General features: G+C 31.2%; 1 protein-coding gene across 1 annotated transcript in view; it reads left to right on the top strand.

The window, feature by feature from the left end:
- LOC145335151 (uncharacterized) overlaps positions 1–14,435 on the top strand; it is a 63,583-nt gene that overhangs the window by 27,247 nt on the left and 21,901 nt on the right. The window contains exons 9-11 of the mRNA XM_080180883.1: positions 2,894–2,959; positions 8,564–8,621; positions 12,087–12,130. Coding sequence (XP_080037009.1) covers positions 2,894–2,959; positions 8,564–8,621; positions 12,087–12,130 — 168 coding nt within the window. The remainder of the gene's footprint in view (positions 1–2,893; positions 2,960–8,563; positions 8,622–12,086; positions 12,131–14,435) is intronic.

The raw sequence follows: 14,435 nt of genomic DNA, 5'->3' as shown, positions 1-14,435 counted from the left end.
CACATCAAAGAAGATAAAGTATAGAATAGAATCCAGGTAGAAGATTCTGCCTGGCTAGCCTGAAGTAAAAATGGAACATTTGATAGACCAAAACGGCTATAAGGTTGTTAGTAAATAACATGATTTCAGTAATTATTTAGAAAAAATATTCAAAATAAATTTCTTTTGCAATAACTTACTAAAAGCCTTGTAGCCAAGCTTCCAGCTTTCTCTTCCCTATTCACAATGGATTAAAAATTTGATGTGCATTTTAAGCCTTAAAAATTTAATTATGTAAGAAAATTTACAAAAAATATTGGTCTTGGTATTTATATTATAAAACTAGGTTGCGCTCTTATGTATGTTTTTAAACAGCTGATTTATACATGATAGCAACTACATCCATACATTAACTTGTGGTAGGGGGGGAGGGGGAAGGAAGGGGCTGTACCCACTTAACTGTCCCTTGAAAATTACAAATGTGGTCAATTGTACTTATCAAAATTAAAACATCAGGATGTTAAGTGACTTTTCATCTTTGTCTAAAACAACCAAGCAGCTATGCTGTCTTCACTTCATTAAGAGGTGTTTATCAAAGGTGACAGTCTCAATCAGATACTTATGTTTAAGGGTTATTAATTACCTTCTGATTACAGAGAATTATTCTAAATTGTTTGAAAGTCATACGTGTTACACTACAATACATAATTTTAATTATGAAGATCAAAACAATTTTTAACAGTATCTATCAGATTTTGATACAAATTAGATTTTTCTAATTTTGTCCAACTAGTCATTGTGATTTGTACTTTAGCATTATTGTCTTTACTGCGCAAGTCAAAGATCCCTTCAAATTTCCCAGAAATTTTTATGGTTTTCACTTCTATTCCTCCTTATTCTATGATACACATACTCTACTATAACTCAAACTGTCTGTTTGTTATGCTCTGCAGGACATCAACATTTTTAGTGGATAAATGTTTTTCATCTGCTATTTAAGATACAAGCAGTTTCCAAGATCATTAGCTACGGACAATAAAACTTAATACTTGATATTATAGGATAATGCTGATTTTTTTGCTGACAATTTATATTCTACTCTAAATATTAATTTTTTCTGAAAATTATGTAGCTATTTGCGAGATCTTTGCGGGCATACATAAAAATTCAACTTACCACTATTCAATACAGAAGTCTATAATGGAGTGATATAAAAATAGGTCAGGAAACAAGGTGCATTCCCACAAATTGCTTGATGTGCACTGACCTCCCCACCGCCCTATTTTCAAAATAAACTCAAATTAAGGGGGTGTGTACAGTTTTTTCACTAACCCTTGGGAGCCTATACTTTTACTGATTGAGTTCATCTTTAGGCTATTTTATTTTAATTCCAAGAAAGAGGTTGGTTCAAGGCTGTTTTTCCCCTTTCTTGCCCATTTTAATATAGAGCCCCTAGATACCAGGGGTGAGGCCGCTAGAAAGTAATAAACAAAAAACGAAAAGCTACATATTTTTAAAAATTATTTTGAAAAATAAGGAGAGAGGGGATATTTTTGTTTTGTTAAACAAGCAATTCGAGGGAAAACGCCGGAAACAATTAAGAATATTAAATACATAATGATATTTACATAATTAATTAGATATTAATTACCATTATTAAATATTACATATAAACTCAAGTAAATATATATGTTGAAATAGATTTAACCTTTCATTTTGAAAGCCAAGTTTTTCTATAATTAGGGGATGTCCATTCGTTTGTCAAATTTGGTTAAAGCTTCTAGTTCTTATAATAAGTAGCAGGATGTTTGTCTGTTCCGAGAAATCTCACAAACCGCTGAACTGGTTTGCTTCTTCTTTACAGTGCAGCTTCTTATAGGTCCTGAGATGGGTTTAGACTATTTTTTTGCTCTTCTCATATCCCATTTGAATGAAGAGCCTCTAAATAAGAGGGACATCCGTTAGTATAATATAAAGTTTTTTGTTGTCGGAATCTTGTTTGAAAATTTAAGTCTTGGGGATGTTTTAGACTACATTTATGCCTCCTCCCTTTCCATTTGAATAGAGGGTCCTTAGTGGCTAGTAGTGCAGACGCTAGTATATAATTATAGAGTAGCTGCGCTACTTATAAAAAAAGAGAAGTTTGTGTTTAATCAAAAGTTTTGGCGGACTTCCTTTTGATCCTCTGATTTATGTATTCTTTATTTCATACAAAGTTTTTCTTAGTAGCGAAGCTACTCAATATTTCATATTGTCCATCTGTACGTCAGTCTTCCAGTCCGTAACTCTATGTGATAAATATAACTTTTGATGCTCTGATTTATGTATTGTTTATTTCATTTTTTCCTTCTATCGAAGCTACTCTTTAATTAACTTTGTCCGTCCGTCCGTCAGTCAGACAATAAAACTGTGGGGGAAATTGTGATTTTCTCGACTGCTTTTTAAGATAGATTGCTCATTTTTTTATCGATACTCCTTTTTTCAAAGAGCATCTAGTATACAACTTACTTTATCCGTCGGTCATGCTACATAAGACATATATGTATATTATAGGAAGTTTTCGTAATTTTGCATCTTTTTTTCTATTTTCTATCCTTAAATTCTTCCTAACTTTTCTTATATTATTTCGTTTTTATTTTTTTTGCTTCGCTAACTATTATCCTTATTCTATTTACGAGGTGGATTTTTTATAATAATAATGTAGCTTATATCTTTGCTCACTTACACTAGATCGTCGACTCGTCGGTAGGTTAAAGGTTCGAAACTAGGCCCGAACCGAACAGCTAGCTATAAACCCATCCTCATATACAACTACCACTTTTATCTGATTTCTTTCAATCTACATCTATATATTATCTAATTTCAGCTCTTCTGTTGTTTTGAAGATCCTAAGTAACATAATATCCAATTTCAGGTTTTTTGTTTGCTTCGTTTTCAAATCAGCTGCACCAAGTGTTTATCAGCCTTGCTCTATTTGTAGGTATGTTGGATAGATAGATAGATAGATAGATAGATAGACAGATAGACAGATAGACAGATAGACAGATAGACAGATAGACAGATAGACAGATAGATAATGAAATATTCTCGCTTTGATCTAATCGTATTCATGAATTATTTAAACGAATATATTTCGGTTATGAATGGAATATGCAAATAAACCTGTTTTTGTATGAGAAAAAAATAATCAATAACATTACATTGGACTCTAAACTACATTGATACCCAAAGTTTTATAAATACGTCGTTTCATTTGATGACTCAAAAATTGTGGGTACTTGTATCAAATCTTAGTTGATTGGATTTAAACAAACAGTGTCTGAACTTTTCACCAGTAATTTTAAATCTATAGACAGGGTAATTTTGTTCAACATTGAGATGGGGATATCAATTTATCGTCCATTGTCTTTTCCTTTTTGGTCCCTGCAAAAACTGGTGCTTTAACTTAACCCTTAACTAATATCCTAATCAATTTTAAGTTTTTATTATTTTTGGCACACATTGTTGCAACACCCCTATTTCATTGACATATAGAAATTCTGAAATTGGCAGGGATCTTAGGGGATAAGACAATGCATATTAATTTGATATACATCCTCAATGATAATAAACAAAACTACTCTTTTTGTGGATCAAACTCATTCGTAATCAATCAAACAAAATTCGATAAAAGTACCCAAATTTTATTGTCCAACGAAGCAAATGCAAGGTATAAAACTTTGGGTACCAGTATATTTAATTATCATTGCCCCCCTCCCGTCCATGAAATTGGAAATTAATTCTCTGAAAGATTTTATTCTAAAATATACACAGATTTAATTCCAAGAATTGATGAAAGAATTTTAAAAAATATATTTTTTTTTCAAATAGAATTTCTAGAACTAAAAAAATCCTCAATTTGCAGGTTGTGACCAATCTCCCACCCCTAGTTAGAATTTATTTTCATAAAAAAAATTTTATATATAAGAAATAAGGTCCCCCACAGAAGATATGAAAATATTAGAAGTACTGCCTTAGAGTTTTATAAACTTTCATTTTATGTTTGTAAAAGCAAAAAGGTAGCCGCCTGTTAGCCTCAGGAAAATAAACCTTTTAGAATCAGCTGGGAGTCTAAAACTGACCAGAATATGACAACCCATCTTTTGGGGGGGAAATTTAAAGCATCAAAACACGGGTTTAATATTGAGGCTTATTCACGGCCGTCGCACGGCTGACAAGCCCTGGCTATAACCAATTGACTTTTAAATGAATTATTGAAACCCGTTCTGTAGATTAAAATTGTTGCTTTGAATGCTTGGAACTAACCAATTAAAGTTCAATAAAAGTACCCAAAGTTTTGAGCTAAAAATAATGTTTGGTGCTTAATCCCTCCTTTTAAATTGGCTAATGAAATTAATTTAATTTTTTTTCCAAATTCAAATTCATTTAGTTACAGTAGCCATCCTATTATATTCAGTACCTAATCAAACTGTATTTCATAATTTGTAATTGTTCCAGGAATCCTCCTTATAGAGATCAAAGAAACTAAGTTTCATCTTGGCACTTGTAATCAGAGAATAACTAAACCCTCAACGATTTTTTTATCTATATACTTTTTTTTATATTTTGAAAAACAATTTAGTGGTTGACATTATTTTTAGTATAGCTAAGAACCGGTTTTTACCCAGCATAAATTAATTAGATAGCCAGATAGGACAAGAAACTTTCTTTGATTTTCTTTCCATTCCTCCTAATCTATGTTTTGTTTCTATTTATCTATCTTTCCTAGGAAGAAAGAGGGCTTTAGATTGTAATTTCCACTGGTACTGAAATTTTATAACCACGCTATCCAATTCGTTGGCTCGAAAGCGTTGGGTACATTTATTAATTTCTGATTAGTTGGTTCATCAAATTGAGTGTCAATATGTTTCAACCAATAATTTAGTTTATCATCATTGGGAATGATCAATATTCCGTCTATTGTCTTATCCCTTAAGATCCGTAAACTATTCAAATGTTTATTTATATATATATATATATAAAGTGTGTTACCTTTTTTTATGTTTTATTATTATTTGGCCACAACTTGGTCAAAAATGCTCACAAATCAGACCTTTTTCGACCGAAGATACTCAAATGGTTCCTTCACAAGCCCAATCAATCAGTTTTAAGATATCTTTACATTTCAAGGAAAATTGATGAAAATACTAAAAAACGGCAAATTTGGGTGTTACCTTTTATATGCACAGATACCATAAAATCAACAGAAAAAATACTTATTTTTACTTTTCTGTCATTTTTAAAGTTTGATTCTGTTAAATTCGCTATTCTTGAAGGGATTTATGCATTGATTATACTGAAACATAATATTTGGCAGAAATTAATGTATTTCAAAGAAAGAAAATTTTGAAAATAAGAAATTCGACCTCTATCACTTCAGAGGACAGCTGCCAACCTCCAGTTGACAGGATATAGTTAAATACTTGTTAGCAATAATAATTAGCCCAAAAAGTTTTTTAATATAGCAAAAAAATGATAATCTAAATCTTAATTTTGGGGATGATGATCTTAAAGATGCTCATGATGTTGATGATGATGACCCAGATGGTATCCAAATACATGAGCATTATGACAACTTATTTATTAAACTATGGTCTGATTTTTCTATTTGTAGCATTCTCCAATCAAGAGAAATCCCAAAACATACAATCATGGTTTTTAAATTCTCCAATTCATAAGGTAAATATAGTAGTTTTTAAAAGATGGTTATATTTCTTGTTACAACTTTTAATTGGAGGCTGCTACAAATACAAAAATTGGACGATAGTTCAATAGATGAGTTGTCATAACGCTCATGTACTTGGATACCATCTTGGTCATCATCACCACCAGTAAGAACGTCCTTCAGATCATCATCCCCAAAATTAGGATTTAGATTATCATTTTTTTTGCCATATTAAAAAACTTTTTATCTTACTTTTTGGGCTAATTATTATTGCTAACAAGTATTTAACTATATCCTGTCAACTGGAGGTTGGCAGCTGTCCTCTGGAGTGATAGAGGTCGAATTTCTTATTTTCAAAATTTTCTTTCTTTGAAATACATTAATTTCTGCCCAATATTATGTTTCAGTATATTTCAATGCATAAATCCCTTCAAGAATAGCCAATTTAACAGAATCAAACTTTAAAAATGACAGAAAAGTAAAATTAAGTATTTTTTCTGTTGATTTTATAGTATCTGTGCATATAAAAGGTAACACCCAAAGAAGCTGTATCAACTTTTTTGCTTTTTATTTAAGATAGCTAGCCGGTTCTTTCAGTAAGTAGTAGATGTAAAATTTTTCATAGAATTCAGATATGCAATCGGTTTTTTTTTGTAGACCTCTTATTTTTTAAGTAATTTAAGTTTTTTAAAAAAATAATTAAGTCGGTTTTAAGGTACTAAAACGCAACAAAATAAAAGAAGAAAGTGGCCAGTATGAACAAAAATAGTAAGATCTTTAATTTGACACCTTACTTTTAAAATTCTGTTAAGAAATTATTGAAAAAATCTATTTTGTTAACCTCGGATTAATCAAAACTTTGAAATTAAAAATATCCTCTCACAGGCATAAAAAGTATGTGTTCATGTATACTTTTAGAATGAGAAAAATAATACAAATTCATTCTAAGCAAAATTGAAAAACTTTTATGAAACTAAAATAAAAAATATAAGTTTATTTTAAGAATCATAATTTTCGGCTTTAAAGGGTTAGCTTGAATAAAACCTGAACAAAACCTAAACAAAAGACAATGCAATGTAGCAGATATTTTTTAAACACAAGAAACAATAATGTATTTTTAACTGCATTGTTTGAAGTTTATAAACAGACTGATGCATATTTGTTCATAATTTTTCATTCTTTACATGTTCTGTAATATCACTATATTTATTGTAGTATCTATTGTATATATTGTATGAACGTTCTCCTTTTTTTTTGCAATTCTATTGGTTAACTTTATAGGTTAAGCTTCGCGATTCATCAATTTTCGCGATTTGTGATTGGCTAGTTTAGTAGCTACAATTCTTAAAAATATTTTTTTTATTTTTTATTACAATTTTTTTAAACTTTTTCAATTTCGCTTAGAATGGATTCGTAATATTTTTCTGATTCTAAAGGTATATATGAACCCATGTTTTTTATGTCTGTTTGAGAAAATATTTAGGTCTAAAGTTTTTATTAAACCGAGGTTAAAAAAATAGATTTTTTCAATAATTACTCAACAGAATTTTAAAAGTAAGGTGTTAAATTAAAGATCTTACTATTTTTGTTCATACTGGCCATTTTCTTCTTTTATTTTGTTGCGTTTTAGTACCTTAAAACCGACTTAATTATTTTTTTAAAAATCTTAAATTACTTAAAAAATAAGAGGTCTACAAAAAAAACCGATTGCATATCTGAATTCTATGAAAAATTTTACATCTACTACTTACTAAAAGAACCGGCTAGCTATCTTAAATAAAAAGCAAAAAAGTTGATACACCTTCTTTGCTTTTTTTTTGTATTTTTATAAATTTTTCTTGAAATATAAAGGTATCTTAAAACTGATTGATTGGGCTTGTAAAGGAACCATTTAAGTATTTTTGGTCGAAAAAGGTCTGATCTGTAAGCATTTTTTACCAAGTTGTGGCCAAATAATAATAAAACATAAAAAAAGGTAACACACTTTATCTATCCATCTAGCCCTCTATCTATCTATCTATTCACCCATCTATCTATCCATCTATCTATCCATCTATATGACCATCTATTTATCAATAATCTATCTATGAATATCTATATCTTTCTATCTATCCATCTATATATCCATCCAGCTATCTATCTATCTACGTCAGTGCTTAACTTATTTAAGACCTAATTAATCATTAGTGTAAACAGATATTAATAATCTTCAAACAACAACACAATTTATTTAAAATTAGCGCAGCTACTTTATAATACAAAGCTTTATATACAACAATTAAACTTATTAAGAAGAAATAGAACAAATAATTTGATTATTTTAAATTAGGTTGGGTTAAGTTACGTAAAGTTTTGGACAGAAGCTTCCCACTGGGAATAGAAACACGTTTTTGGGTGCCCAATCCAGCGATGTTACCAAGTACCCAATAAAGTTCACAATTTGTGTGTACTACCACAGACACAATTGTTCTTGTTATTTAGTTTGTTATCATTAGATAGATTATAATGCATTGGTATATTAAATTTATCCAGGGATCTAAAGGGATAAGACAATGGCCGATAATTTGACGTGATTTTCAATGACGATACACAAAATTACCGTTTTGAAGATTACAATTAGGGATTGAAATGTTTCGAACAATTGGTTGGATTATGAAATTAAGTGTTCAAACGTTTCTACCACTAATTTTAATCTACTGAAGGAGTAATTTTGTGTATTATCATTGGGATGTTCATCAATTTATCGGCCATTGTATTATCCCTCTAGATCCCTAATCCAAACTGCTTGTTTTAGGTCTAGGCGCCAGACAGACAGACAGACACCCAGACACTCGCTCGGTTACTTTTATACAATATTATTAAATTTGTATTTTTTTTTAGGTTTAGGCGCCTCTGTGCTACAAAACTTCCCGACTGTGATTCTACATCAGTATTTTAGGTAATTAGATCTCTATATTTAGTTTAAATGGCAACAAATTACAATAAGTTATAAACAAAAAAAGACACTTTAAATTACACTAGTACCCAAAGTTTTATAAACTAGGTTGCTAATAATTTTGGGGTACTTGATTGCTTGTTCAAAAATTTTCCATTCTACATTATTATTTTAGATTATCAGATGTTTGTTTTTAGTTTAAATATCAATAAAATAAAAATAAGTATTATACAAAATAAGAATGGAGGGGACATTGAACTGTAAATTATACTGACACCAAAAGTTTTATAAACATATTGGCTTAAATCTTGATTGGTAAAATTTTAATCTACATATAGATGATTTTAAGGTGATTTTGTTTGCCATAATTAGGGTTATTTTTGTCAAACAAATTTATAATTTATTGATCTATCGCTGTATCCCAATCGAATTGGAAATCCAATCAAATTAAGCACTTTCTTTTAGATAGAAACTTTAGATACGCGATAAGAAAAAGGAAAATGTTTTAATACTCAAAATATTTTAAAAACTTATTTCTTTACGCCCCTTATGGATTCTAGTGAAAATATAGGGGAGGGGACAAGAAGGGGGCGAGGCTAGGTCGATCTCCACTTTTAATTTTATTTTAATTTTAATAGCAAAAAATATCCTTCAGCGGTTCAGTGGTTAACGAGATCTAAAGCTACAGATAGACAGACATCATGTTACTTTTATACAAGGATTATTGGCAATTCCCCTCAAACTTAAAAAGGACCATCAACAAAAATAATTTGATTTTCATATACTTTCAATGAACAGAATTTTGCAGATAGTGAGGAGGCATTAAAATATCGTGTATTGCCCTATTCCTTTATCTCTGGGGGAATTGCAGGGATGGGGGGGACAACAACCCTCTTTCCCTGGCATAATTTACCATCAAGTCACTGAAATTAAGATAAGATAAATTGGGTATAGTCTCTTTCGTGGCAACGCACCTTAAGGGGCGATTCTCCGTATTTTTCACAGTATGTTTTCTCCTATTTCTAGCCCCTGCGGTGGGCTCTAACCCTTAGGGGCCAATTGCCTAACCCTCTAGGGCAACCACCTATCCCAATATAACCTTACCTAACCTAAAATAACCTATAAAAAGCCTTATTAAAAATACGACAAATCGCCCCTTAAATTGCGTTGCCACGAAAAGGACTATTCCCGATAAATTTAGCGTCAATAATCAACCAATAACATTTCTATAAAAGTACTCAAAGTTTTTAAAACAAACAATGAGAAAACGTGTTTATAAAACTTTGGGTACCAGTTAAATAACAGTCCAATGTTCCCTTATTGGTAATATATTCAAGTTTTTGCAAATAAAGTTTTGTAATATTTAAAAATGCTGAATGGAAGAATTTTCCCATATATACACAATTTTGTTAAGTACATATTTATCAGAGAGAGATAGAGAGACAGAGAGAGACAGAGAGAGAAAGAGAGAGAGAGAGAGAGAGAGAGAGAGAGAGAGAGAGAGAGAGAGAGAGAGAGAGAGAGAGAGAGAGAGAGAGAGAGAGAGAGAGAGAGAGAGAGAGAGAGAGAGAGAGAGAGAGAGAGAGAGAGAGAGAGAGAGCGAGAGAGAGAGGTTGAGACAGAGAGAGATAGATAGAGACACAGAGAGAGCGAGAGAAAGAGAGACAGAGACAGAGAAAGCGAGAGAGAGAGCGAAATAGAGAGAGAGAGAAAGAGCCAGAGAGAGAGAGAAAGACAGAGTGAGACAGACAGAGGCAGACAGACAGAGACAGAGAGATAGATTAACAGAGATGTGATATTAGACATTAGACTGTAAATTACACTGGTTCCCAACGTTTTATAAACATTAAATCTTATTAGTTGTACTTTGGGTACTTTTGTATTATATCTTGTAATCGATCCATTGAGGATTAATATCAATTTATAATTGTCTTATCCTTTAAGATCCTTCATGTGTTCTAGTTTCTAATGTAGATGTTTTAAAAGTTTATTTAATCCAGGAAGGTACAAGGATAAGACAATGGAAGATAAATCAATATACATCCCTAGTAATAATAAACAAGATTACTCTTTTTAGATTAAAATCAGTGGTCAAAAAGTTTAGACACCAATATTTAAGAAACAACCAATACGAATTTAATATAAGGAACAGAGTTTTTGAGCCAACAGACTTTATAAAACTTTGGGTACCTAATGGCCCCTCCCTCCCAAATTTAATTCAATATGTTGTATTGTTAACCTAGTTTAAATTATTTAATTATAAATATATTTATTCTCAAAACTTTGGGTACCTGTCCAAACTTTGGGTACCTAATGTCCCCTCCCTCCCTGATTTAACTCCTACATGTTGTATTGTTAACCTAGTTAAACTATTTAAATATTAATATATTCTATTATACTTTACTTCTAGGGATAGTTTTCTTTCATAAAATTTGGTTTATTTATTTTAATCTTCATTTTTTCTTCATTTTTTGTTAGGTGGGAGGGGATATTGGGCGGTTTATTATACTAGTCCCCAAAGGTACTTATTCGTTTGCTTAACAACTTTAGAGACTTTTATTGAATTTTTATGTTTTTCTGTTTGGTTTATTAAGTTGAGTATCCAAACGTTTCAACCACTAAATGTAATCAACAGAAGGGGTAATTTTGTGTATCGTAATTAGGGATGTACATTAATTTACCGGCCATTGGTTTATTCCTTTAAATCTCTGGAAGTTATTAGTTGAAAAGTTAGTTCATAACTAGTTTATCTGTTCGCTAATTTGAGTGTGTTAGAATTGTCCTATCTATTTCAAACTTTGCATGATTATTCTTGGAGCGTAGCAACTTTATGTATAGGCCTTCTTTTAAAATATTACTGTTTTTTTACAACAACTTTTTATACGATATAACTATCCTATCAACTTGATTTTTATGATGATTCCTAGGAAGACAATGCTTTTAACGAAGCATCTCTATAATCAAGTCCGTATAATGTGAGTATTTCCTGAAAACGCATCATGCACTTAAGCAATTTTGCAAAAAAATTTGTTTATAAATTAAATTAACATTGTCATTCTTCAAGTTCTGACATTCTAAAAGTGTTCAGTTGTATGACTGTCTAATTAGTAGAGCTTTGCATATATGGATGTAGCCATACCTGTTAAAATAGTAATTAAAGAATATTTATTTCTCGCATCGTATTATAAACGGCTTTCCGCGGATATAGAATGTACAATTATATGATTAAAATCAGTTTTTTTAGCCCCGAGGTGCAGAAGGCACTGGCTAAAAAAACTGGTTTTAATCTTATGATTGTACATTTTTATATTCGTAGAAAGCTGGATATAATACGTTGTTAGACATAGTTTTTTCGTATGGATAAGAACCGGTTCCTATCCACCGGATTCGAATGAATACGAGAAACCATTATATTTTCTTTGCTTATATTTAAACTAACTAATTCATATATAAATTGTTTTATTCTAGGAAAAGAAAATGTTTAGTTGAATCTTTGGTCTCTGCCTCTATAGGTAATTGTTTTGTTTTTTTTAACAAATATCCAAATCTCATTTTTTTCCTCTGAATGGAAACCAGTAACGAACCATTCTGAAAACAAATAAATCGTATAGGTAATCCATGGTTTGCAGATTGTGTCCTTCAATACTTGTCAGGGTATTTTTGTTGCATTTTGGTGTTAAACAAGTAGTGTCCAAACTTTTCAACCAATAATTCTCACCTTCAGAAGGGGTAATTTTGATTAACTTTTAAAGGAAAAGACATTATCCGATAAATGGATGTAGAACACAAATGATGATAATTAAATTACCTTTTCTGTAGATTACAATTAGTGAGATAGAAACGTTGGGGCACTCGAATTAATGAACAAACCAATCAAAATTCAATAAAAAGTTCCCAAATTTGTTATTGCAAACTATGGGGACTATAGTGTAATAAACAGCCCAATATCCCCTTACTGATTTAAATAGGAAATTAAGAGCACTTTGAATTAAACAAAGCATTTGATTTAAAATCTAAATTATACAATTAGAATCTCATATAGTATAGAATAATATTTGTTCCTTAATATCTCGATAACCGCTGAATCGATTTGATTGTCCTTTTTAGGAAATGTACACATTGATCTTGTGGTGGTTTTAGACTATTTTCAGCAGTTGGGATTATTTTAAAAAGTGAGTTTGTCCGTTTGGCTGAAGCTTAGATCTCGATAATAAAAAAAAACCGATTGGGCTCTACATTATTTATCATATATATTTTTTTCTTATTTTATAACAATACTAGAGGCTGCGCTCCAAGAAATTAGGGGCTCTGTATTAAAGGAGCGGTAAATGGTTTGAAAAATATCCTAAATCCTTCCTTGGACCTATGTAAAGTTTCCTTAAAATGAAGAACTCAATCGGTGCAGTAGTGTTTGAAATCTTATGCTTCAGACAAAAAAACTTATTATTTTATAGAATAGGTTCAGATAAATTACCAAATACATTTACTTACAGCTATATAATTGTCTAGTTCTTTTCCACAAACAACTTTTTGGAGTATGGATTTTTTAAGAATTGAAAACAAAGGGGAGGGGGGGTATTTTTTGTTAGCTTTTTTATTACTTTAGATCAGGTTAGGTTATGCACTAGGCAGCCCTGCAGGTTTAGGGCACCCCAAGTATTTTTTTTTTTAAATTGGGTTGAGGGTGGGTCAATGCTCAATCAGCACTTTGAGCAAAAGTGCTGGCAATTCATATATGTTTGAAATTAAAGTAAAAAGTACGCGAATATGCCATGTCATTTTCATTCAGACAAACTGCTACATGGCGAAAATGTTCTTGCAATTTTGCATTAGTTGGCCTTAGCAAAACATTTCTTATTTTTTGCACCAGAAAAAAAAACTGTCACCCAAAAATATAACCATGCTATCCTTTTCATTAGCTCTACAACTTTGGGTACTGCAATCTAATGATAATTGGTAAATTAAAATTTGCGGTGTCTCAACTTCTTCAGTGTTAATTTTGTTTATCATTAATGGGGATATATGAAAATTTATCGTGCATTGCCTTGTACCTTAAGACCTCTAGTTAACCCTTCTTCAATCTGAATTGGTTAAAAACGTTGAACACTAATAGTTAGGAATTAAAACATCCAATCAAAATTCATTAAAAGTCCCCAAAGTTTTGAGCTAAAGCAAAAGTTAAAATTACCCACCCCTTCCTTATTAACAACTTATTTTTTTAAAAGAGGGTTCGGTTTAGTGCTAGAGCTAGATTTCAGGGATCTATAGGGATAAGACAATGCCTGATAAATTGATGTAATTAACCATTGATGATAAACAAAATTATCTCTTCTGTAGAATAATAATAGAATATAAATGTACCCAAATTTGTTGAGAGATCGAATAAGAAAACGTTATGATGAGACTTTGGGGACTAGTGTAATAAACAGCTCAAAGTACCCTCCCTCTCCGGCTAGATATACACTAAAAAGGAAAGCACCAAATTATAATTGCAGTGTTACATTGACACCCGCCAGACAAACGGACCAATTGTTGTAAAATAAATTTGATTTCTGCCACTTGGAACAATAGATACAATGTGGAAAATTAAAAACCTAGACAGATATTCACCCTGTTACTTTTATATAAGGATATTGTTATAATTTGTAGAGGGAGAGAGAGAGGGAGAGAGAGAGAGAGAGTGATGGAGGGAGTGTTGGAGGGAAAGAAGGAAAGAGAAAAAGAGAGAGAGGGGGAAGGAGGGGGAGGGAGGGGGAGAAGGAGAAAGAGAGAGAGAGAGAAAGAAAGAGAGAGAGAGAGAGAGAGGGAGGAGAGAGA

The sequence above is a fragment of the Acartia tonsa genome, chromosome 13 (genome assembly GCF_053477335.1).
Source record: "Acartia tonsa isolate MP-2025a chromosome 13, ASM5347733v1, whole genome shotgun sequence".
Lineage (NCBI taxonomy): Eukaryota > Metazoa > Arthropoda > Copepoda > Calanoida > Acartiidae > Acartia > Acartia tonsa.
This window is presented reverse-complemented; position numbering and strand designations above follow the sequence as displayed.